General features: G+C 40.9%; 1 protein-coding gene across 1 annotated transcript in view; it reads right to left on the bottom strand.

Annotated features, from left to right (window-relative positions):
• LOC124556403 overlaps nucleotides 1-27,698 on the bottom strand; it is a 692,955-nt gene that overhangs the window by 116,798 nt on the left and 548,459 nt on the right. The window contains exons 10-11 of the mRNA XM_047130364.1: nucleotides 17,821-17,970; nucleotides 11,211-11,280 (exon numbers count right to left, since the gene is read on the bottom strand). Of these exons, the coding sequence (XP_046986320.1) occupies nucleotides 11,211-11,280; nucleotides 17,821-17,970 (220 nt within the window). The remainder of the gene's footprint in view (nucleotides 1-11,210; nucleotides 11,281-17,820; nucleotides 17,971-27,698) is intronic.

Raw genomic sequence — 27,698 nt, 5'->3', positions numbered from 1 at the left:
TTACTTCTCCCTCAGACTCATGTACAAAAATGGGTAACAGGTGGTACTACTATTTATACCATCATGATTGCTCGTGCATTAACGATGCTTGCGTCTTTATGAAAGCAGCTACTGATTTGAATGAAACTCAAAAGGTATCTTTCCGTCCATAAAGATGTGACTACATGCCAGAAATTTAACTTGGGAGCATGATGCGTATAGGTACATCGACATCTAGATTCTGTAGACGGCAAGTAAGAACAACTGAGTGCAATAATATATAAAGCATATATCTTGTCCGAACTATGAACCTGACGTTTCACTGACAGATGATGAATAACCAATATTATTCCGAAGATGAAGTACGAAAGTGATAGAATCTTAGATTCCTGTTCTAATGTATAAAAATGTGTAGCTGAACATAGTATCATGTAACAGACGGCCACTGAGAATCATCAGTCTTTATGGAAGTGACTGCTGCATAATCACGTATTCATTTATACATTTACAGTCGATATCCTTTCATGTAACTGCGTAATTCATTCCCATATCTCAAAACGGTGATTAAACTGTATAACCTAGCAATGATCGGAGGATGAAACTTCGTCGTTGCCTGTAGCTCTTACGCGCGTTGCTCAACATATTTAAGGAAAATTGAACTAAGGAACGTACTATGCTTCAGCCAACTCCGCAGGTGCCGATCGAACAAAGACAGTTGTATGATGTAGCTACACTTATGTTCCGAAAGAATATCGATAGCAATATCGGAAAATAAAACAAGTAACACTGAATGTCTTGCAGACGCTGTCACTCTTAGCAATAGTTTAAAGCAAAAATTTTAAATGTAGTAGGGTATGTTACTCATAAAAATTGTCACGTACTTGTTATCACAATGTTTTCAGTGTACGTCCTTTTAATCTGTCATGATTTATTTCATTTGATCATTATATTAATGTCTTACTTTTAGGTATGTAGATCACAGGGTTCATACTCAGTTTTAGTTTCCGCATATTTATTCAATTCGCAAAAGTCCATTATTGTTGTTTAGATTTGCTGATGAGCGTAATGATCTAGTATTTGTGTGCGAGACAAGGAGGTGAACCACCCGACTGACACCATCGTTAAGCGACAATGGCCACCAGTTTCAGGCTCTCCGGCAGTTTCCCCACACAAGTGTTTTGTAGTGTTTTCTAATTCCACGCCACATATGCATACCGCACGCGAAAATGCTCTGAACGAAGTAAGAAGTGTTTAAAGACAAAGTATTGCTTCCATGTATAGCACTGTGGCGTCTGGAGAACAAACCACCGTTGGAGAAAATTGTGAGGCAAACTGCTTGACCCATCTGCGAATAGGTATAAAGAGGGCTAGTCTTGCCATTGATTTCCTTTATTTAGGGCCTCCGACAGTAAATGTAGTGGAATTACTGCGCAGAATGTTAGGGTATGTGTATCATTTTCGTTTCATGTGTAGACATTTGCTAATATTTCACTAACGGCCGAAACCAAATTATTGTACTACTTCACACACATTTTAATCCATTTTTGAATATATGCACTCACAAATAGCAGGATGAGACCTTCCTGATACCAATGATAGTGTGAATACAGCAAAGTTTTCAATAAACTAAACTTACTGAATTTTTTTTTTCATAAAAGTTTAGGGGCTTAAATTCACTCAGGTCCGAGTTCCCACGAAATTCATTAAATGAGTGATCTCTCCCCAGAAAGACAAGATTCAGACAGATATATCTTTATATATTATATCGTTCACATATGGTCTAAGGTTCTGGAAACACGTTGCTGTTCATTTCACATGGCCAGCGCACTAACTAGTTGAGTGCTATCACCTCTTGCTACTAATACAGCGTTTAACCCACGGGGCAAAGTTTCCACTTAGCTCTGGCACACTGAGGAAGAGCTATGTTTCCATCATTCATGAAGAACAGTGAATGAATTTTGTTACTTATCCGAGTGAGCTGATCTATCACGAAACTGACCTTCAGTCATCGGATTTCTGAGCAATCTATTCAAGAAAATCGTTCATCGTTTCTTGCTTTGCGCATAGGGTCATTGCCATGTAATGTGATGATCCTCGCTTTGAGTGAAGAGTACTTGCTGAGTAATGTGATGACATTGCATCACATGTTGGGTAAGTGTGAAGTAGTATGCTACCTGCCGCTTTACCTGAGACTTGCTTTTATCCTTCTCCATAAACAAAGGCAGTATTAAAATCCTCGTCCTACTATGTTCTTTTCTCAATACCTGCCAAATCCTATGACTTTCTGTACTACAGCATAGCGCTAACATACCCCATGCTCTTATAACTGTTTTTAGCGTGGGCACATGTCAGGAAGCTTGACTCTTTTGGTTTTAATGAAAGCCCAGCCTAGGATGCGCCTCATGTTTTAGGCAAAAGAAGGGATATGCCGACTGGAAACTGATGGAAATCTCCTAATTTGTCCTTTTTCAGACGATCGTGTGAAATGCACTGAGCGGAACACAATCACAAATAAACTAGAATGAAGTAAGATGTCTGACTGAGCAGTAGCAGCTTTTACCATTTGTGGAATAACATATCACGTTGTAAAGAGAGGGGGAGAGAGAGAGAGAGAGAGAGAGAGAAGAAAACTGGTTACCCACAACAAGGTACAGAAGTGGAGAGACAGAACGATTAAAAGGGGCTACCTATACAATAGATGATCTTAATATTATTACCAGTCCGATGTCGCTCATTGTTGATATGCACAGTCATCCGAGACGGCTACGTGGATCATCGCCCATTTACAGTCGTTCGTCATCTGACATGCTGAGATGCTCCACGAGGATACTCCTCATGGAGAGACAGTGCGGTTGGCAACCTACTGTGAAATTGCTTTGTAACAGACGAGTCATGTGAGACGGCGAACGATGAAGCCTATCAGACGTCATCACGAAGGAGAAACTCTCGCTTTTCAGCAACGGCGATTCTCGACTAAGCTGCTCGCCAAACATTTGTAAAGTATTAAGCAACGGCATCGGCAGGGGCACGCATGGAAAAGTCAGCTGATGTACTGAGCTATTATTTAATTTTCTTGTTTTATTGAAAGTACTATTTAGTAATGAATCGGTTTGTATATAAGTTGACTCCTACACAGAAGATTACAGCAACCAGCCACGTTTTACAATGCTATTTATTTATTTAAACAGCGCCGTTACCGGTTTCGAACCGATAGGTTCATCTTCAGACGGCTAGTTCACGTTTTACATTACATTTCGTGGTTTGTTTCCCCACCTGACGAAACTTCCTTGGGGTGGTGATGCCAATGAAGAATCCGCTCCATTACGTTCCATTGCAGGTCCCTTATCATCTTGCAACATCGAAACATGTATAATGAAGTTTTTTGTGTATATATGTGCACATACTGTAACGTACCACTCACACACTTAGAAGTTTCATCACATGGAGGTATGCATACAAAGATGGCAATATTACATCCATAACAACCACAACATGGCATTGTTATGTAAAACGTTAACTAGTCGTCTGAAGATGAACCTATCGGTTCGAAACTGGTACGGCGCTGTTTAAATAAATAAACAGCATTGTTAAATGTCAGCACCCAATCCAAGAACAACGACCAGGAAGACTGTGTGAAGTGATGTTACTCCACGATAATGACCGCTCGCATTCTGCTACAGTGACAAAAAACTCTAAAGAGGAGAAGCGTTGGAAAATCAACCAGCACTCAGCTTATTCATCCAATATTGTGCCCTCAGACTGTCACCTTTTCCGCTCACTATCTCAAATTCTTCAAGGAACTTCCTTTCCGGATGAAAATGAGCTCCGAACATAGTTCGACGAGTTCTTCCCCGGAAAAACCACGTGATTTCAACAATCGCGGAATCGAAAAGTCATCCTAGCGTTAGCAGACTGTTGTAAATAGTGAAGGAGAATATATCTTTGATGAGTAAATTCTCTGTACGTGGATCTGTTGTGCTGATAAACTTATGGAAAAACGCTACGAACTTATGGATCACCTAATACATTTCTGTAGTGTTTCGTTTTTGCGAATCCAAACGTCTAGAAAATAAATTCGAATTGTGTTTCGTTAAGAATATTTTTCCTCGGTTTTCTATGAATAAAAAATAATAAAATCTTGTCTGAGTTTATGCAGTGAAATCTTGGTGGATTAGTTAATCTACGTTTAACTGGTATGTAAATAAACATTCTGGCAAGACTCAATGCCATTTTCCTTTAAGCGCAGGTTGTCTCTAACAATTCGTAAGAAGCATCAGTGAGTAATTTCTAGGATCAGAAAAAGACAAACCTTGTTGCGAATACGACGGGCGTTTGAAAAGTCCGTGCAAAAATAAAAACTACTTACGTGTTGGGGGTAAACATTTTTTATTTTCGACTTAGTCTCCTTTTAGACTTATGCACTTCGTCCAACGCTGTTCTAATTTGTTGATCCCTTTCGAATAATAGGAATTGTCCAAGTCTGCAAAACAGCTATTAGCTGCTGCAATCACCTCCTCGTTTGAATAATATCTTTGTCCCGCCAGCCATTTCTTCAACTTTGGGAACAAATAGTAGTCCAAGGGAGCCAAGTCTGGAGAATAGGGAGGATGTGAAACAAGGTGGAATCTTATTTCCAATAATTTTGCGACCACAACTGCTGAGGTGTGAGCTGGTGCAATGTCGTGATGGAAAAGGACATTTTTGCCGTCCAATCGCCGGCGTTGTTCTTCTAGGTCGGTTTTCAAACGGCCCAATAACGATGAATAATATGCACATGTAATAGTTTTACCCTTTTCCAGATAGTCGATGAGGATTATCCCTTGCGAATCCCAAAAGATAGTTGCCATAACCTTTCCGACCGAAGGAATGGTCTTCCTCTTTTTTTGGTGCAGATTCTCCCTTGGCAACCCATTGTTTAGATTGCTGTTTGGTCTCAGGAGTATAGTAATGTATCCATGTTTCATCCACAGTGACGAAACGACGCTTAAAGTCCTGCGGATTCTTCCTGAATAGCTGCAAACCATCTTTGCAACACTTCACACGATTCCGTTTTTGGTCAAGCGTGAGCAATCGCGGAACCCATTTTGCAGATAGCTTTCTCATGTCCAAATGTTTATGCAAAATATTATGTACCCGTTCATTCAAGATGCTCACAGCACTAGCAACCTCATGTACCTTAACTCTTCTGTCATCCAGCACCATATCACGGATTTTGTCAACGATTTCTGGAGTCGTAACCTCCACAGGGTGTCCAGAACGTTCAGCATCACTTGTGCCCATATGACCACTCCGAAAATTTTGAAACCGCCTATAAACTGTTCTAATCGAAGGTGCAGAGTCACCGTAAAGTTTATCAAGCTTCTCTTTAGTCTCCTGCGGCGTTTTGCCTTTCATAAAGTAATGTTTAATCACCACACGAAATTCTTTTTCGTCCATTTTTTGACAATCACTCAAATTCCTTGATTCACACGAATGTCAAACACAAAGAAATAGATCAATATGGCTGAAACTTGGTGTGCATTTTTTACAAAGATGCTACTAACTAAACATGACCTCGATATGCGCCGGTGGTGCCATCTCTTGGACTTTGCACGGACTTTTCAAACCCCCCTCGTATATAGTGATAAATAACAACATTATAACAACCTGCTGAATAGCGTGTCGGTCAACCTTTGGAACATAATACAGTGACAACTCTGGAGGGTACCGAATTCGACCAGTCCTTGGTAAGTTTTCAGACGTATGTGCCACCAGATGCCTACGCAGAGGTCACGCAGTTGTCATACCCAACGAGCTGATGGTTTGTGGGCGTGGAGATGGAGTTTGATAACGTCTCAGATGTATCCTATGACAGGGTGAGTTTGGTGGCCGCAACGTCAATGCGAGTTTACTATCATGCTCTTCAAGCTGCTATAGGACGATTTTGGCCTTGTGACATAGACAGTTGTCCTACTCGAAGACGTTAACGCCGTCGGAGGAGACATTAAGCGTGAAAGGATGCAGGTGGTCTGCAATAATGTTCACATAATCCACAGCTATCAAGGTGTCTTCGTTTACTACCACAGTTTCCATGAACCGCAGGTGTGTGTGATCCCCATAGCATAATACTGTCCCAACAGTCTGCGTCCGTGGCGCAGTGCCTGTCTCGCGCCGCCGTTCGCCTGGATGACGGTGCATCAGGGCAAGACCATTCATCCGATCAAACTATAGCTTTCCATTCATACACGGTCAAATTTCGTTGATCCTGAGCCCACCACAATCGCAGTTGTCGATGTCGTTGGGTCAGCTTGGGAACACGTAGGATCGTCAGCTGCAAAGCCCCGTGTTCAACAATGTGCGCTGAAAGGTGTGCTCTGACATATTTGTGCCTGCAGCGCAGTACTTCTTCGTCAGATCCGCCACAGGTCGCCTCTTACCCTGCTTTGCAGAGAAAGACTCCAGGGTTCATATTCTGTGATGAGGTATGGACGTTCAGCGCTTTTCATCTACTCCTGGTTTCACCGTCCTTCAACCACTTTCCACAGATGTTCAAGTTGCGAACACCCGATCAGCTACGCTGTTTCAGGGAAGCTCGTTGCCATGCGCTGATCAACAAAAATCTCCCCTTTGTCAAAGTTCCTTGTGTCACTGGAATTCTTCATTTGTGGCCCGTATCTTCGCTTCAGTGATTCCCCATCCCAGTCTATTCCGCTTAAATGTTTGCCTTACTGAGTTACATTCCTGCGACGCCACCAGATGGCATTCACTTTCCCAGTCGGCAGTGGCGATAATGGCGTGGCTCATCAGTTTGTGTGTGTGTGTGTGTGTGTGAGAGAGAGAGAGAGAGAGAGAGAGAGAGAGAGTGTCTTGCTCATGAATATTATATACGTTCTCCATTCGAAGTATAAAGAAGATTAGTGTTTAACATACCGTCGACGACGACATCATTAGACACAGGACACAAGCTCGGAATAAGGTAGGACGGGGGAATAAAATCGGCCTTGTCGTTTACAAGGGAACCATTGAGGAATTTGCCTGTTGGATGGGCGAGCGGGTATTTGAGCTACATTCCTCCCAAATTCGAATCCATTGTCTTACCACTGCATCATGATGATTCTGTATCCCAATCAGTTGTCGGCGTAGCTTAAATCAGCCAACTAGGTGATTGTGTACAGTGCTACACTACAGCATATCACACAACATACTGAGACTAAACCAGCGCTAACTTTAAGCAGCAGCCGAGCCATGGAGATCGTCATCAGCCCAAATGTGAGACAGGAAGTCTTTTGTGTATTGCATATGGAGTTGCAGAGCTATCATCACCATACCACGCTGCAGTAGGAGTACGCAGTACCACATTTTGTGCAACACGTGAATCTCAGTAACATAGCGTTATAAGACATACACTGTCTGGTGACATTAATTTGACCACCAGTCAAAAGCCCGAATAACCACTGCTGGGAGACGTGCTGGAAGAGAGTCAACGAGGTTCTGCAAGGTGCTGACAGGAATGTGGATACACGCCTTTTCCAGTGCTGTGGCCAGCTGCGCTAGGTTTCTCGGATGAGGATCAATGGCGCGAAGAGTCCGATTGCGGTTGTCCCACAGATTCTGTCTGGGTTTAAATACGGGGCGTTTTGTGACCAGAGAAGTACAATACACTCATCGTGGTGCTCTTTCAACCACAGACTTACACTGAAAGCTGTGTGACATAATCCACTGACCTGCTGGTAGATGCCATCGTGCTAAGGAAAAACAATCTGCATGTAGGGGTGGACATGGCCCCCAGGGTAGATGCATACCTGTATTAATTCATTGTGCCTTCCAGAATGACGAGATTACCAAGGAGTACCACGAAAACCGGACCATAATGCTCTATCCTCTGGCCTGGACTATTCTGAAGATCTGACCGATGGAACATAAAACGTGATTCGTCTGAAAAGGTCACCTATCGCCAATCGGTGGACGTTCAGCTGCGGTAATGGCGTACGAATTCCAACCTTCGTAAGCGATGAACAGCATTCAGCATAGGTGCATGAACCAGGCGCAACGTTCACTGAACTGTCGTTGAGGAGACACTGTTGGTGGCTCCTTGGTTCATTTGGGCGGTCAGCTGCTTGACAGTTGCACGTCTGTTCTCCCGTTCACCCCTCTCATCTGTGACCCTTGATGGATCATAGGTGCCTTTGTGCCGGTTTTGGATAACGCAATATTCCTTTGGACAGTAAACTTCAACCACGGCCCTCGAAAAGAGTTTACAGACTTAGCCATTTTGGAAATGTTTCCACCACTGGCCTGAAAGCCAATGATCACGCCCTTTTGAACGTCAGATAAATTGCTCCTTTCCCCATTTCGACAACAACTGCATTGTATTTCCGCGTCCTGCGGACGCACTTTATATACCCTACGCTGCCAGTCTTGCCAGCTGCCGTTTGTGAGTGATTATTGCACGTTGACGTCAAACACGGGCGGTGGTCATATTAATGTGGCTGGACCATATATGTTCATTTAAACGTTTTGTGTTATTTGTTGCATATAATTAGTAATACACAACAAGAAAAATGTTCAAATGTGTGTGAAATTTTATGGGACTTAACTGCTAAGGTCATCGGTCCCTAAGCTTACACAGTACTTAACCTAAATTATCCTAAGGACAAACACACACACCCATGCCCGAGGGAGGACTCGAACCTCCGCCGGGACCAGCCGCACTCTCCATGACTGTAGCGCCCCTGACCGCTCGGCTAATCCCGCGCGGCTACACAACAAGAAAGTACAGTACTTTAGAAGCGAATGTATAGGAAATTCATGTGCTTCAGAAGTGAGATAACTCTTTTTAAAATGCTGGTCCCTCTATTATGAAATCGTAATTGTACTGAGACTGTTATGAGTGTGTTCTCGTTTGTATCATAATAATTTCTGTAGTTTAATTGTGACGAATACCACGATCGAATCTTAAAGAAGAAAATCGATTTGTATACCACAGACGGAGGAAGACCAATGTTCTTAGGATTTTATTCATTAACTGTGGACTCCCGGAGTGTATTATAGAGGAATTATGTTGAAACCACATCTAACAGCAGTAATTTATAATCTCCGAGGGTTAGGCTCTTTTAAATCACGTCACACAAATGCCAAGACGTTTCATTGAAAGGTAGTGGCCCGATGCTTGTCAAGGGGAATTTAGGAATGCTAGGTGACCTGATAGCTATGGACGTTGCTCACTAACAAATACGTTTTCCAATCGTCATTGACATTTAAAAGTCAGGTTTTAGAAGAAGAATGTATTAGAATATGCTAATAATGTTATTTGGATGAACGTGATACGTTCTTGAGTAGTCACGCGCTTTCCGGCAAGTACTCTCCGGTTAACTCTGCCAACAGTTGGCGGTTCTCACGCAGGGTCTGAAACTCTCCGTTTCTACTCGAAGTTCCTTCAGCGATTTTTTAAAACCTCTTACTTTTTAAGTACGGTGTGGGGAAAATGAAGTGGGCAGAATTGTATTACTATAGGAATTATACTTCTGCTTTAAAGACCAATATAATGTTTGAAAGTATTTTGAAACGCATGTCATTTTACAATAATGATTTAGTGCGCAACCCCACATGGCCGATCCTAAGACGGTATTTATAATGCTATATTAGTCTGATGATGTCTGTGCATCTATGCAACTACTATATTCGTTTTTCAGAGACCGTATGCGTTCCGTTTTAATGAGTTAAAACATTTCCAGCGGTCTGAAGATAACAGATACTATACGATTTTTTTCATTTTTATTTATTAATTAATTAATTTTATTTATGTTTTTGTTTTTCAGTCTAATGAAGTGCGCTTCATTTGCTTATGACACTTCCTTACACGTTTCACCTTATATGTAGATATATATGTGCGTATTTTAAATGACCTTTGGTGGTGAGTTTATCTTTCTTATGTTACTTTCAGGACTACACATTTCCCACATAATACATACGTTTACATACTGCATCAAGATCACATTGTTGCGTTTGATATGTTGCCACACATTAAAAATCTGGGTAATAACCAAACAAACAGTGGAAAGCAGACACTGTACAAAATTATGGAACACATATGGGACTAAATCAATGAGACGAAAATAGTTTCAAGCTCCTAATCCTCGCGAATACAGGAAAGAGAGAAACAAATTTCTCTTTTCTTTCCTTCTTTCTGTTTTCCCCACTATATCACCCTCTTCAATGATTCATATACCTCCGTCCCCTCTCCCAACACACCTCACCACTGTATCATTTACATTTATTACGCACCGCCCACTCTCCCTACCGACTCTTGTAATCAGAATTTTCTGCCACCAGAAAACAGTAAGCCTCAACGTGATACAGTACGTAAACATGCTCACCATGTGGAAGGACTGTTGTCCTGAAAATAAAAAACAAAATTGGGCAAGAAAATCAGTAGTATAAGTAGCTGTGGAATATGCACGCAGGAAATACATATACATGTGCTAGAAAGAAACCAAACTGTAAACTACCTGCAACTTTCAGACCACTAATCATGTTTTATTTCAGCCGTATGAAACGTGTATTGCGAAGAAAATAGGCATTCATTAACTGAAAACACAGCACGAGCGTTATTAAAATATTTAAGTGTAAACTATAAGTATCATGGTCATAGAGGTGATATTTATAAATTCCTTGGGGTGGAAGTCAAATTTAATTGCGACATTTGTCCTCTGTGACAATTCTCAACTTGGCATCATGTTGTTCCTTTTGGTGAAAAAGTGTCACATTAAAAAAAATGCAGTACTGACTGTTTTCCTGTTAAATTTATAGACCAGGCAGGTTGGCAGCAAATCCAGGCCATTGTCAGTAGCATCCTTCGTGTTACTACTCCTGGCGAAAAGAAGTTGTGACGTCCCAGCATGAAATTTTCACTACAGGGAAATAACTTCGATAGCCAGATAACTACATTATACAATGCCTTTATTGATCTAAATTACAATTTAATGAAAGACAGGATTTCTTTTACTTCACTACAACTAACATTTTAAATTTTTTCGAGCTGTAACACACAAAACAGTGCATTCCCTATGAATCTAACTTTTTCTACCACTTATTGCTACAATATTAATTTATAATACTGATTTTTCTCAACAGGTACTTAGAACAGGACAGACAAAAAACCTAAAAAGTATACATTCTTAAATTCCGGGAAGTTTTGAATGTCCCATTTGCTGGACAAACGCGCAAAGCGTATTTTATGCAACAATACTCACGCTGGTTAACTTGTCGCTGTTGTTAGAGCTGAGTCCATTAGAGGAAGCTGCGCTCGTGACTGGAGGTCCACTGAAACATTAGCCCTCTTTCTATATGTGACATGTTTAGAATAAATAACTTATTCCTAAAAAAAATAGTATTTTATATGGAACTTCATACTTAAAAATAATTCTATATTTCAGTCCTATTAAGTATGTGAGGACATAAAATATGCAATAATTTAGTTAGAGTTAGGTATTTCAATATAATTTGGCATTGGTCTACAGGAAAAGATAACAAATAAAGAGTGTTGACGACGAATCGAGATAAGAGAGATTAAGGACGCTGTTAAATTCATACAGTCAACAGTGTATGGAGAGCAGAGAAACGTATGTGACTTTATTTTGTGGACTACCCTGTTTAAACGCCGAGAAGTGAAATCCGAATGTAATAATTCTCGATTGAATTATTTTGCTGAATCGAAATGGTGTCACTGTGTATTCGCCTAGACCTAAATCGCTGAGCATCGCAGATGTGATATATTTTCTCCTATACCTGCTTTTGCGTCGCTCTCCATGTACTCTATTGCACTGTGCGGACTCCGAGGGACGTCATGGGGTGAATTCGGGGATATATAAGTAAATGCACAATCTGTAAACCCCTTAAATAAGTGTACTGTAAAATCAACCAACCACTGAATTAGAAGGAGGCATAGTTGTAGAGGCCCACAAGTTCGAGCATTGTGTTTGAGAGATTTAGTGTAAAGCGGAAAATTTAGAAAAGAATTAAAGTGAATTATACCTTAAGGTAGACCTACATCTGCATCTACACACATACTCCACACCGTACAGTGCGTGGCAGAGGGTACCTAATAAATTAACTGTCAGGGACTGCCGAACACTCAAACGTACTGCCGAGCGACGTGGAGCTATCGTCGTGGAACTGCAGTCGCACTCGGGAGAAATGGGCCTCAAATCAGCTTTCGGGTACGTAGATGTTGGACTACTTGGTTCTCCTGAATCAATTAAGACTAGTGCCGTGATTGCTCCCTTGAAAAAAGACAAGGCTGAATCCCTTCCCCATCCTCCTCCTACCCGAGATTTATTATATCTAGTGACTTCATCGTCGACGAAACTTTAACATTCCTTCCCTTCCGAAGCGTATTGTACGGAAAACGTGGCAGACGTCCAACTATTGCCCAGTTATTGCGTTGCAGGTGGGACATAGAGCCATCGATAAAGCGATCCCTCTATTAAGCGATACGACATTGTTTTCGTGGTCGGCCTGATTCGCAGAAACCACTGATGACAAGAAGCAAAGAGCGACATCGTTTAAAGTGCTGTAAGCTACGCTTCTTTGCTGCCGGCCGCGGTGGCCGAGCGGTTCTAGGCGCTTCAGTCCGGAACCGCGCGACTGCTAGGGTCGCAGATTCGAATCCTGCCTCGGGCATGGATGTGTGTGATGTCCTTAGGTTAGTTAGGTTGAAATAGTTCTAAGTTCTAGGGGACTGATGACCTCAGATGTTAAGTCCCATAGTGCTCAGAGCCATTTGACCATTTGAGCTTCTTTGCTCTGTGACGCACTTGTAGAAAGTTTTGTGGGTGATTTAGTCAACTGGCCCTGTGCTGGCAGGCCTAAGCCAGACAAACCGTTTTCACCTGAGTGTGGTACTGCAAAAGTGATATTCAGTGAAAGTAATTGATGGCCTGGGGCTGTTTTATTGCTTTATAAGCAGTTAATTTGCTTTTCTCGATGGATTAATGCCAAATGGAAATGTATCTTATTTGTAGCAGTTTGAAAATGTTCCTGTCTACAAAGCAAAGATCATTCTGTTGTTTTTCCAAGAGATTCAGCGGTTAGTCTCATGCTCTAACCCCGACACTACATCACTGAACATCTCTGAAATGAAGTAGAAAACCGGATGTGCACGAGACCAATCCGCCAAGAGCTCGGCGTAAGGTTCCCCATGTTCTGTCCAAGAAGAATGTTAGTAAATGTCTGCAAGTGTTTATCGAACATACTGGAATGAAATCCAAGTGACCGCAACAAACAGGTACCCTGCAAGTTACTGGATAGATGAATGTCGTGTTTGTTGCTATCAGCAATGGGTTCTTGTAGACATATGAACACACAAAGTAAAGTATAAGCCATTTCGCGACCAGTTTCGTCATTATCAGTCTGCAGCTATGTCGGTTTCAAAACGCAAATATAAGTTAATTACCAAGATTGTAAAAGTTTTTAAAATAAAATAGAATAATATTCTGAACGAACTTTCTTAAGTGAAAACGAAAGTATGGGCTTAACGTGATAAGAAATAAAGGTTTTACTGTAAAATGAGCTTCGTTTATAAAACCAAAGTTCGAACCTCAACGTCTCTAAGAAACTGGTTGCAATACACAGAGGCTTATTACACACAAGAATTAGTGAAGGGAGATTAAATGACGAAGAGGGAAAACAGAAAACTGACCACAAAATTTTTGAATGATGGACAATGTGTATAATTACAGCACTGTATGCTAACTTCCGGGACTGTGTGTGGTTAAAACTGGACTAACTTTTTTTTTCCGCCTTGAGAAACATAATGCTTCCTACTTTTCTACACAAATACGTTTAGCTGAAGTTACAGCATCATCAGTCTTTTTTTCTTTTCATTGTTATTAAATAACAGGAAAAATTTCTTTATACTGACTGTACATATAGAACTTCGGTTCTTAAGTAGATTATTAGCAAAATTAAAATAAACATTTTTATGTATACACCTTGTTGACAGATGTTGTGGTTTCTGTGTATTTATTTTGCGTTATAACAGTCTTTATTTCACATTTCGTCTTCTGCAACCACGGAGGGCTTAATATAGAAAACTTTATTACCTCGAAAATTTACGACTTGGCATGTTAAGACTGTTATGGTTAATATTATTTTATTCCACGCGAAAGGTGGTGTGTGTGTGTGTGTGTGTGTGTGTGTGTGTGTGTGTGTGTGTGTGTGTGTGTGTGCGCGCGCGTGAGTGTACAAAAAAATTGTCGATTTTTAAATTTACGAATTATTTACTCAAAAACTGAAATTCTACTTTTACAGATACAATAACGCAATTAATAGAAAGGAAATATAAAATACAGCCACTGATGATGCTGTAACTTCAGCAAAATATATCGACGTAGAAAATAAGAAAGAATTGTGTTTGATCAAGGTGAAAACTAGCCAAAGACAAATTTTATTTGCAAGAGTGAGCTTCAAACCTCAAGATGAGTATTAGATGAAAACTTATTAAATTTTATTACTGGCTGCAGTTCGAGGTTCTTTCTTCATACCGTTGCTTTTGGACGGATTGTAAGAAGTTAATTTTCATGCTAAGCTGGAGAATTTTCTTTCAGCTACGTGTATCACAACCGCTCTTGACTGACTACTATGAAATAAAATTAAGTTCTTTGTACTGGTAACAATAATAACCAAACAATCGTGTTGATTGCGGTACATAATTTCGTAATTCGTTGTTTGTTACACGAATTGCGAGTGTAGCGAGGCGTGATGCACGTAGGATTTGCGAAGATGCTCCCCGCGGGCTACGTTCTCGACTGTCAGATCGTACAACTAAATATATATTATCCACGCAATATTCTTCTGCTGTTTAATCATCCATTTGAAGAAGTCAAAAGTGTTCAGCCAATGACTAATCTTCGTCAGCAACCACCAACGATTGTAGTCAAACAATATTTCTGAACAGGGGCAACCGCAGCATCTCTCCCGAGTCTCTTTATTTTTAAGAACGTATATTCCTTATGACTAAATTGTAGCAGTGTTCACCATTAAGTGCATTTGCCCATGTATAAGGTAGCTTAAGGTCTCAATTAGATTTAACATTTAAGCATTTATGTATTCTGTATATGTTAGTTTTTAGAATGAGATTTACACTCTGCAGCGGAGTGTGCGCAGGAGAACTTCTGTAAAGTTTGGAAGGTAGGAGACGAGATACTGGCAGAAGTAAAGCTGTGGGTACCGGGCGTGAGTCGTGCTTCGGTAGCTCAGTTGGTAGAGCACTTGCCCGCGAAAGGCAAAGGTCCCGAGTTCGAGTCTCGGTCGGGCACACAGTTTTAATCTGCCAGGAAGTTTCATGTTAGTTTTTGTTTAGCAAGAAACACAAGCGCATTTTTATTTTGGTTGGCGATATTATACGAGCGAGGCACCAACGTACCTTTTCTCGAGACTCTCTACAACTGCTGCCTGGGATTTTCTCTCACCATTCCACATATCATTCCTTCAAAACGGAAAAGGAAAATTGCGTTGATAGTATTTTTTAGGCAGTCGGTCACGAATTTCTAGTAATTTTCGATGTTTAACGTATTTAATAGAACTATTTTCAAATACAAATGTATACCATATAAAAATGTTTCGCGATCATTTGCCATTGCTACGACTTGTTAGTCTTTACTGAGTTCTGTGCGTTAACAAACCGTCTGAAGTTGTTTCGGTTAACTTTCATTTATCAGCAGATGTAGGAAATCGATTTCTGCAATTCTGTATTTTCAAAAGTTGCTCTCAACATAAAATATTTGATGCAGTTGATGGAAGAATCCAGATGGCAGATTGCTTCGTCAGTTTCATATGCCTGTTCCGCGGTAGATTCAAGATGTAGATAGGAATAACAGCGAGAATAATGGCATTCGTAACATGTTGCCGTGAATCTAATACGTTGCAGTAGAATTTTTCTCAAGGGTACGCTTCAGATAATTGACTGTTATGCTGCTGCCCCTTTTTTTACCTTTAGTGGCAGGCACTACTCTCGCAAATGTACTCCCGATCAGGAAAAAAAGGTTTAGACAATCACAATCCATTATCTGCGGACTTGTGTAATAGTTTAGGATTTGGCAAAATGCTCTGTAGCCAACGGCGTTGCCGCAGATCATCGAAGCTAAGCGCTGCAGGCTTGGCTAGCCCTTGGATGGGTAACCGTCTGGTTCTGCTGAACGCTGTTGGCAAATGGGATGCACTGATCCCTTTTAAGGGCAACTGAGGAGCTACTTGGCTCAGAAGTGGTCACGAAAACTGACAACGGCTGGGAGAGCGATATGCTGGCCACATGTCCCTCCATATCCGCATTCAGAGACGACTGTCCGCTGATGATGATACGATAGTCGGTTGGCACTGTTGCGCCTTCCGAAGCCTGTTCGGACGGAGCTCAGTTTTTTGTTACAAATCTTTGTTGCCTGGTGTGAAATATGCGCTCCTAAATTTCCCATCAGTGTTCTAGTCAATGATGTTGAGCAGACTAGTCCGTAACTGGTACTTTTTTCGACATGTAATCTTCTCGTATAGCGTAAGTCGCAGCGCGATAGCTTGCGAAACAGGGAGGTGGATCTGATCTGGATGAAATACGCACGCGCGGCATATTAACCACCGTGGTTGGTGCACCGGGCAGCCTGAGTGTGGAATTTGGGCGGTTCCTGACGCTCGTTTACGCAAATACTGGGATAGTCCCCAATTTATGCCTCATAAAATACAATACACAGGCAGTTAAAATATGATCATACACGGAAAAAAGTGACAGACATGTGGTGTACACAACTTCCCTCCTTCAGGTAACTGACGACTGTGGCCACAGGAAGGGCATCCAGAAGAAATATGAAAAATAAAATAAATATGCCAAACTCCGAGAATAGCGGAGTCTATACTAGGAAGGATTAACGCTAACTAAAATAATAATAATAATAAGAAGAAGAAGAAGAAGAAGAAGAAGAAGAATCAGTCTCTTGTTGAGCAAAAAGCATCGAGAGACCTTGCATGTCAGTACGAACTGTTCTCTAGGAGGTTATAGATACTAATAAATACCACAGACCCACTCCGTAATAAATAGGACTACACTATAAACTGAGCAACCGCAGATTCCTTTGCAGGCTCCACGCAGGGAAATCGATTTCGTTTGCCACGTTTTATTACAAAACGCAACTCGCATAGTAAACCACGATTAATCAGTTTGCGGCGTGATTAACCGATCTACGAAAGCATTTGATCGTTTGACGGTTATATGGCAGCACAGCATACACTTGGCGAGGCAGCCTTTAGTGGCATTTGCTAGTATGGCTGCTTGGCCAAATCAACATAATATCGTTCGTATCTAGCAGCTACAGTTTTGGGAACAGGCACAGTACAGGAGTTATAAAGAGAAGAGCTCTTTTATGAGGGTAGCAATGGATGAGTACGGGTTAGTCAAAGAATCTGAACACTCAACCATAGCCAGTGATGAAATCGATTTTATGCACGAAGGAAATTGCGTATCTGAACTACTGAAGAAGAAGTGTTTTGTGTACGTAATCCACAATACTCATTCAAAAGAATTTTTCACCCTCAAGTACACGTGACATAGTGTCCTAAAAGACTCGGTTTTTGATTATCGCATCATCATGAATATGCCATCTTAAAGAGAATTTAATCATTGGTGTACTGTTATCTGTAATAAAATACCATTGCAGACAGTGTGGCATTTTTTTACACGTCAGTAAACCGTTGTAACATGTAGACAGTTTCTGTTGACTGCAGAATCTACAGAACTGACCTCTAACCGCTCGTCGACCTATTGCTAACTTGCTCCTCATTATTGCGGTAATTGTTGTATGGTTCTCTTCATAAACTCACCTCGCTCTTGACGATGTTGGCTTGACGACAACAACTTCAGCCGATGATCTGGAATTCTTTTCCGCTTTCTCGCTGCTTCCACAGCTCTTCACAGAAGCAGTTTTAAAGTCTTTAACGTCAGGCTGCAGTGGTTCAATTACTTCGTATTCACTGTAAAAAAGAAATGATCACAGTGCCATTGACAGTTCGAGCACTAGACTCAAGGAAATTAATATTATATATATCCGGTAAAGAGCTTTATTAATAAACACAGAGGTGCAGAATCTGAAGTCTAAAATTTTTTTTGAGTTTGAGGCACAAATGTTCAAACCAGAACTTTGAATGACTTGAGCTACTGTTTAATGTGATAAGAATGTGAGGCTTAATTCAAAGCCGTAAGACATAAATGTAGGATTTGAAACACAGAAATCTCTCCAAAAATTTATAAACTGAAGGTATTAAAATATGTCCTTATGAGAACCGAACAAGACCATTTGATTCAATAACTTATCCAAAATCATTGTAAGTAGTATAATATTTCCCTAGATTTTTGCTAAGAAGGACAAAAATGTATTGCTGAATTCTTCTGTATGAAACCAGAGAAATACTACGCAACCCCTGTTGCTTTCTGCTAGTTGAAGGTAATGCTTTCTGAATGCAAAGGGCTTACGAATAACGATTGGAGTTTATCTTCAAGTTTCAAATTGCTTTCTCTGCACTCAGGCGAGGTATTTCATGAAGTTGGACGAAACAAGTTCCGCCGTATTGACCAAGCAAAACCTCAGCTTTTCATCTCATTTCCACCTAGTTGTATCTGAGCTACTCTAAGAAACGAAAAAGAAGCTAATGAAAATGAAATTACAGAGACAGCTAACTCGGCGTTCCATATGGCACAGGTACATGTGCGCTTACGTCTATGCAGTACCTGGAAGCGTCATAAACAGTGATAGGTTTTTTGATTGTTTATTTCAAGAATGTTATATATTGTAAACATACAGTGACTGAACCAATTCTAGATATTCTGATTCTGTGAAATGTTTCTCCATTCATTATGTATGAGACGACCGCTTTGTATCATTTATGAAGAAAAAACACGAAGCTCTTCGACTGGAAGTGTGCCTGCCTCCGTAGCGCAGCGGTAGCGGTACCGCCTACCACGCAAGGGGGTCCAGGTTCGATTCCCGGCAGGGGACTTGGTGTTTGTCCTTCATCACCATTTCATCATCATTGACGCGCGCAAAAAAATTGTTCAAATGGCCCTGAGCACTATGGGACTTAACTTTTGAGGTCATCAGTCCCCTAGAACTTAGAACTACTTAAACCTAACTAACCTAAGGACATCACAGACATCCATGCCCGAGGCAGGATTCGAACATGCGACCGTAGCGGTCGCGCGGTTCCAGACTGTAGCGCCTAGAACCGCTCGGCCACCCCGGCCGGCATTGACGCGCAAGTCGCCGAAGTGACGTCAACTAAAAAGACTTGCATTAAGGCGGCCGAACCCCGAAACGGGATATCCCGGTCAGTGAATGCCATACGATCATTTCGTTTTTACAGGAAGTGTGAATCCTAAGACAGTACTGGAGTACAATGAATCCAGTTGCCATTATTTATCTTTAATACTTTTTCAGTCGATTACATTCCTTATCATTATCAATAAAATAAAACAAATCATGCTGTTTACAACACTGTAATTAAATAAATTCATTCAGAGGTTACAGGAAAAGAAACCTTAGAGAATAGTGCCAGTATTTTATCGAAACATCAAGATACTGTCGGGGAAAGTCAGTGAACCAGAAGTCTATCTCGCTTGTGTTATTTTTTGTTTCTCAACTTCGAAATGAAGAGACAGTGGGACTCCCTTTGCGTGGACATATGCTAAACAAATTTTCTTCCCGGGTGTTCTTTTCGGACGGGAGTATTTGCAATGTATGTCGAAGATAACATTTCATTCTCAGAGGCTAATGTTTCAAAACTTCAGAGTGCGGTACAGCAATGTTTGACTTACGGGAATCAATTTTTTAGAGATTGTGATACACAGATCCCTGAGTTCGAACTACAAGCTTTCCCTGAGCGAACATGACACTATGTTAAGTTTTGCTAGCGATGTAAGCACTAGTGTAATAATATATTATGGCTTCAGAGATGGCTTGTGAGGTATTATATGGAAAATAAAGAAGGAAAAATTCTCCTTCCTTCAATCAATTTGCTTTAAATACGCGTTTATGAACGAATATTTAAGATGGAACGACTAGACAAAACGTCTTGTTGGACAGCCACTTGCAAAACAGATTCATTGTAAGAATTCCATTGAAATGTAACACACTCACGGAGGATATAGATAGAGAATCCTCGTACGACTAACGCTCTAGTATTTCACATCGTTCTGCGACCATTAACAGGTACGATTAAAGCATGAAGTTGAGAAGATTCAAAGATGAGCTGCACATTTCATCCTGGCCTCGTTTAATCATCGCGACAATGCCACGTTGATGCTAATTCGACTTCAGCATAAGTGATGTTGTTCATAACGGTGACAATAAGTTTTTAAATTATTGCAAAAATTATGTGAATGCGCGTTCCAAGAAGAAGGGCAGGAGGAGGTTAGACTCTCACGTCACATCGAAGTAGATGCCGTTAGAGACGGAGCACAAGCTGATTTGGAGCATAATATAGAAGGATACCGGCAGTGTCCTTTTCAACGAAACCATCCCTACATCTGCCTTAACCAGTTTAGGGAAACCAAAGACAATCTTAGTCTGAAAGTCCGGACTGGGGTCTGAAGGGCTGACCACCGCGCCATCTCGCTCGCTCAAAGAACATATTACTTCTTCCTATACATATCTCGGGGAATAACGAATACAGTAAATTCAGATAAATTCTAAGTCATACTGACAGTTGTTATTTCTGTATATCATTCGGAAATGAAACAGAAAGAGGGGCCGGGGACGGGAGGGTGAATGATTGTGCTGAACGACGTATGCTGGCTGTCTGGTGGCTTGTACACTACAAATAAAGATGTAGAGGAATACAGAGATACACCAGAAATGCTGTGGATAAAATTTTGACTGAAATCTCATTGATGAATAGGTTCAGTGTCAAATTTGTTTTAATGTCATATGAGAAAATGAGACTTTCGCCTCAGTGTTGGAAGGTATTGAAAAGGAAATCAGCAGACAGATATGCACGAAATTTGAAAATACTTCCCTGATTTTTGTAGAATCATTTATTCAACTTTTGAAAAGCATGTGCCAGGAGGTGTGCAGCACAGCACAGCACAGCAAGGATGTTACATTCCATTGCATTTATATAGGCTATTACAATGTATGAAAGATTTTATCGAAACTTACAGTACAATCAAGAGCAATAATTGCATCTCATAACAGAAAGTACAGGAAGATCGTAACATATATCATTAACATATATAACATTGAAACAATATGGTGTATAGTAAGGGCAGTCTCAGAGAAAAAAAAAACATAAAGACTCAGTTATCAGTTACTACAAGTAAGAGAATGGTGACTTACTAACATTACAAATTTTCTGTGATCATTTCTTGTCTATTCTGGGAAAACTGAAATATACGCAGGTTTCTCTTAGAACGCATATTTCGAGCGAACAACAGGAGATAGGACTACTGAAACTAACAGAATAGAATTGTAGGCAATGAAGTCTGTAAGTCTTTGATTCATATAATTACGATAAGGAACCAAACAAAAAAGTAAATATTTGTGCACTGCATATTAGCGACAAGGAACCACCGATAACAGCTTCAAGATGATAACATTTGCAGCTTCAGAAAACTTGGTAATCAGCTCAACAACATTCTCACGTAAGGAAATTCATCTAGGAACATAGGGCCCACTGAATGGTATCCATCCACTGGATGGATCATGTAATGATAGTGACAGACATGCAGCGCAAGAATATGTTGCAAGATTTCGTAGCCTGACGAGGAACGGAGTGTGTAACTGACCTTCTTGGTAGATGTGAAACTAGACATAGAAAATTTCAGGTCTGGTAAGAAAACAAAAAATGGAAACCTACTGTTTGACGTGGCAAAACTAGAAAGTGAAGAAAAACGTAAAGAATCTGAGTTAGAAACAAATAACCGTTTCAAAGTACTAAAAATGCAGATAAGGAAGACGTGGAGGAAGTGTGACTCACTGTGAAGACAGCCGTGACAGATTCTGCGAAAAATGCACTGGGTAGAAAGAAAAAACGGGGAAAAAGAAGATGGTTTAGTGAAGAATGCAGAGATGTGATTAAGAAAAGAAAGAAAGCACGTGAGTTACCGCTATACACGCAGGTAATGAAACACTGAAGGAGATATATCTAGACCATATGTAGAACATCGCACAGTGGCATCAAGAGCACTGAAAAAATGCTTAACAAAAATTATTGAAAATGTGGAACTGAATAGACGAAACCGGCACAGTAGGAGTTTCTTCCAAGATGTGAAAATATCAAGAAAGGAGATCAACACAAGAAGTCAGTTTATCAATGACGAAAATGGAAACTTGATTATGGATGTTGAATCAGCCTGAGAGAGTTGGAAACAGTATTTCAGCGAGCTACTCAACTACCCTAACCCAGAGCTACGTTTCAGTGAAAACTAAGAAGAAACAAATGAGATAGAGATTGACATCACGGTGGAGAAGATAGTCAAAGCCATCCGAAAGATTGAAAGCAATAAAACGCCAGGAGAGGATATGGTCTAAGCAAAGATGTTGAAGTATGGAGGAAGCAGACTACTGATCGAGTTGTGTAAACTCTCATCTAGTTTGGAAGACAGAGACGTTACCAGACAGCTAGAAGATGGTTGGTTGGTTGGTTGGGGAAGGAGACCAGACAGCGAGGTCATCGGTCTCATCGGATTAGGGAAGGATGGGGAAGGAAGTCGGCCGTGCCCTTTCAAAGGAACCATCCCGGCATTTGCCTGGACCGATTTAGGGAAATCACGGAAAACCTAAATCAGGATGGCCGGACGCGGGATTGAACTGTCGTCAGCTGGAAGACAACTGTTACTTGTCCTGTATGAGAGAAAGGAAGAAAGAGAGATTGCTCTTACTACCGAGAAATCAGTTTACGTAACGGGGCGTATAAGGTCCATTCTACAATTATCTTAGAAAATCTAAATCTATTTGCAGAAAATGTCATGGGAGAATATTAGACTGGATTCCGTCCAAGCAATTTAGCTACTGACAATGTGTTTGCTCTTAAGCAGATTCTTGAGAAAGTTGGTTAGTTACATGTTTCATAGATCAACTGAACGATTCTTTCATCGAAATTAATTTGTACGAGTCAGTTTACAAGATATGTATACATCATTACATGATTAGTGTTTGTTAACCTTTTTTCCAGGTAGAAATTCGTCAATTTGCTTCGCTATCTGTCGGCCATTTTATGTTATTGGGCGAATGATCAAAAGTATTTATTTCAGCATATTGAAGTCCTCTCTGAGGTACTAATGGCTTTAACAGTGGGTAATAAAGGTCATTTATTGCAGTAGTAGGAAAGCGATAGAAAAGTCCAGGTATTGTCTATAGATTTTCAAAGAGCTTATGAAACCATTCATATTCATCGAGATAGCCTCTATAGAATTCTGAAGAAGTTCCGAATCCCAAATAAGCTCACTGAAATGATTAGAGTATGTATGTGTGAATCGAGAGCGGCAGTAAGAACTGGGGGAGTACACTTACAATCTTTTCCCATAACAACTAGATTAAAACAGAGAGATGCACTGTCGTGCACACTGTTTAATCTCACCATGTAGAAAGTCGTAAGATAGAGCAAAGTTGAACAGTGTAATGGCCTACGATTGGAAGGTGACAGATTTCAGATATTTGCTTACACGGACGGCATACTGTTAATGAGCGACAGTGAACAAGATTTTGGGGAGATGTACAAAAATCGCCATAGCAGCAAGTAAAACAGGACAACTCATCAATAAACACAAAACTGTACATACGCAAGTAGGCAGAACGAAATATGTACAAAAGCACTTCACAAGTTCAAGCCAGTTGATCAGTTCAAGTACTCACAGATGTAAACGAAAGAATTTCTGCTAGCTCCAGATGTCTACTTGTCCTCAGAGAGATATTCAAGACTAAAGCCATATGACATTCTGAGAAAATGAAAATCTACACTGCCTTTATGCGCCCCAATGTCCTCTATGGTTCAGAAGGCTGGATACCAACTACAATGCAGAGGCAAAAGCTTCTAACATTTGAAAGAAAGGCCTTGAGAAGACTCTGGGGCCCGGTGACAAATGGGCATACTTGGGGAGCAAGAAAGAATAATGAAATTTATGAGAGCAAGAATCAGTCAAATGTCTTACAATATTGGAGGAGCAGACGATTCCAATGGGCAGGTCACGTAATCTGTATCCCCAACACTCGATATCCTAAGCCAGCTTTCATTGTCAACATTAAAACGGAAAGACCCCTGGGTAGGCCAAGAAATAGATCAGAAGACGACTTAAAGAGGGATACGGAAGCTCTGAATGTAGTCAGTTGGGAGGAGGCAACAGCAAAAGACAGAATGGGTGGAGACTGTTGTTGATGCTGCGGATGGCCTACAGGGACGGTGATCGCTGGGTAAGTAAGTGAGAACGTATCAATAGTAGCAGTTACTTAGTTGTTCCTGTGGCACATATTTTCCCAAAATTCAGTGGCGAGATCTCTATGGCAGAAGTAAGAAAATGATGTTAATAACTGTAGGTCTAGATAATTTTTACAACTGTTTTCAGAGAGTTTTGAAAATATAATGTACAACTGAGAAATTATTTATTTCCCTGAGTATAATATACTGACACATAAGCGGTTCATTTTTACAAATTGCCATTCTATTCATAAATCAAAACGTTTTTTTGTATAAGGTAGCCATTGGCATGGATTAAACAAAATCTGCGTCCATTGGTTATCTTCTGCGACATAGCATAGATGTTATATTCTTTAGGCATGTTACTGAACTGGTTATCTGGACAGCACATAGCCGAAAGTTGCTTTTCGTTCTCACATAACAAGAAATAAGCACGGTCAATGAACTTAGGGTGTTCGTATGGTTTCATACAAGGATCTTTCATAAGATGTATATTAATGACTTCCCTTGTACTGTAGCAAATAACAGTAAACTTACTGGTTTGCGGGTGAATCAAGAGTAACTGTTACATATTTCAGTGACTACATGCCGATTTGGTTTACGCATAAAAGGCTCCCTCTTAATAGCAATAAATCACAGTAAATCCAAAAGTATGACACACAGTTCTTTTCGTACTGACATCGCACTTTCTTGCAATATGGTAAGTTTAATTAAACAGAAGACACTAGATTAATGCGGCACAGGCTAGATGGCAAGCTCTCATGAAAGCTCCGGCAGGAGCTGAAATCAGCTTCTTGTATTATTAGTATATTTCCGACTATATAATCAACAACAATGAATATTTTCACGACGTAATTGTTGATCAGTGAAGTTTTCAGATTGGAGAAGGAAGCAACACTTCTCTTTTCATAGTATTTCTGCCGCGAAACGTCCAGTTATTTTCGGGGCAAACCGCAAGACTGTCAGTACAATAGTAAAAGTGTATTTCCAGTTTTTTTCCTTTGTTGTTCGTGTTCATTTAGTTCCCTCCAAGAGAGCAGGGAGAGCTGGCAGCAACCATATTTCTGCTCTTCAGACTAACGATGTTAAAAGAATAACCACAAACATTTTACAGTGAAAAACAAATAAAATAACAGTATTAAAATACAATAAAACATGACTGATGTCTTTTTTGTGTAAATGAGAATTCTGGTCCTGGCAAGTCCATAGACCATAGTCCCACTAAGAACCATAAAGATAAGATATTGAGATTCAATGGTCAAGGGCAATACGAATGGGTTGCCGTGTCTGGCGGCAGGGCACCATCTGGTGGCGGGCTGAGAAGTATCTGATCGAGAAGTGTACAGTATAACATGGAGCAGCGAGAGTGCCTTGACGTAAGGAAAGGATACGGAGACCGTGAAGCACTTCCGTCCGTCATATCAACCAATGAACCAACTTGCATACGATCACAGACACTAAGAGTTGGAGAGGTTATACTAGGATGCCACAGATGTGCAACGTAATGACTGCGTACCAATTATAGAGCACATCTGGATGACACATTCTGATCAGAAGTATCATGTAACATCGATATGAGCACAGTACCCCTGTCTTTGAGAACCGACTATAGCAAGCTTACGATTCCCCACTCTGTTCATAATGAAGCCGCCATAGCGATTAATTCTTTCATCAGATGGGTTCTGATACCTTACTTGACAACCGAATCCCACAAAGAGCATAAAGAAGGCAAAGTGTCCGATGTTATCGTAGTCCATACAGCGGCTGATTTTTGAATGGTTCGTGCGTTTACTCAACATAAACCACACTCGCACGGGACTTTGTACACAACTGGCTTTCTAAGTAACACGTTATCCGTAACTGAACCGACAAGAGAGACGGTCTTCGGTGAGACGAGAAAGATGATATTTACTTTATGCTTCGTGATGATCCAACGACACACCCTCTTACTCTACGAATAGAAGGGTATCTTTTGACTGGAAGGGAATAGGCAGTTCAGTGTACTAAAGAAATTTGGTCTCAAACCATGAGATAAAAAGCTTTCTTCTCATTGACTAAGACTATATGCTAGGACGAGAAGCAAACGAGAACCTGTCAAATAATTAACAAAAACTTCCTGGCAGATTAAAACTGTGTGCCGGACCGAGACTCGAACTCGGGACCTTTGCTCTAGGTAGGTGTGAGGACAGGGCGTGAGTCGTGTTTGGGTAGCTCAGATGGTAGAGCACGCGAAAGGCAAAGGTCCCGAGTTCGAGTCTCGGCCCGGCACACAGTTTTAATCTGCCAGGAAGTTTCATATCAGCGCACACTCCGCTGCAGACTGAAAATCTCATTCTGGAAACATCCCCCAGGCTGTGGCTAAGCCATGTCTCCGAAATATCCTTTCTTTCAGGAGTGCTAGTTCAGCAAGATTCGCAGGAGAGCTTCTGTAAAGTTTGTAAGGTAGGAGACGAGGTACTGGCAGAAGTAAAGCTGTGAGGACGGGGCGTGAGTCGTGCTTGGGTAGCTCAGATGGTAGAGCACTTGTCCACGAAAGGCAAAGGTCCCGAGTTCGAGTCTCGGTCCGGCACACAGTTTTAATCTGCCAGAAAGTTTCATATCAGCGCACTCTCCACTACAGAGTGAAAATCTCATTCTCAATTAACAAAAACATTACTTACTGGAATGTACTGGAAGCGTACAACGAAGAAAAGCGATTGGTTCGAGAAAGTAATAAACTGTACGTAGAGAATGGCACTAAACTTCGATATCCGTTGTACTTTATACTAGAAAGCTTAATGTGGTAAGGGGACAGGACACTAAGCTAGTTATGCAACTGGAGATGTTCGACGGCACAGAAAGGCGTAGGTAAATTCGGCTTTGTTATGAGGGCAGTCAAATGAGGAAACGAACACCCGCGACAACGGACAAAGGAATGGTTCCATTCAAAAGTAAACTCCGCACTCGTTAAGACATTTATCCCACTGAGAGACAAGACGTTCAATTCCTGTTTCGTAGAATGCGGTCGGCTGCTAACGGATCCATAACTACTACCATTCTTGCACTTCTTCGTCCGACTGAAACCGACGTCCGCGCGTGTCTTTCTCCACGTCGCCAAAAATGAGAAAATCATACGGTGGAAGATTCGAGCTCTGCGAAGGATGCTGCAGTGTTTCCTAACGAAATCACCAAAGCAGAGCCTCCTTCCAATTGGCAGTGTGGAAGCGGGCGTTGTTTGCATCAGGATGATTCTGTCCGACAATATTCCTGGACGTTTTGACCGTATGACGCTTCGCAGTTTCTGCAAAGTATCTCCA

Source organism: Schistocerca americana, chromosome X, assembly GCF_021461395.2.
Source record: "Schistocerca americana isolate TAMUIC-IGC-003095 chromosome X, iqSchAmer2.1, whole genome shotgun sequence".
NCBI lineage: Eukaryota > Metazoa > Arthropoda > Insecta > Orthoptera > Acrididae > Schistocerca > Schistocerca americana.
The sequence above is the reverse complement of the archived record's forward strand: the minus strand, read 5'-3'. Positions and strand labels throughout refer to the sequence as shown.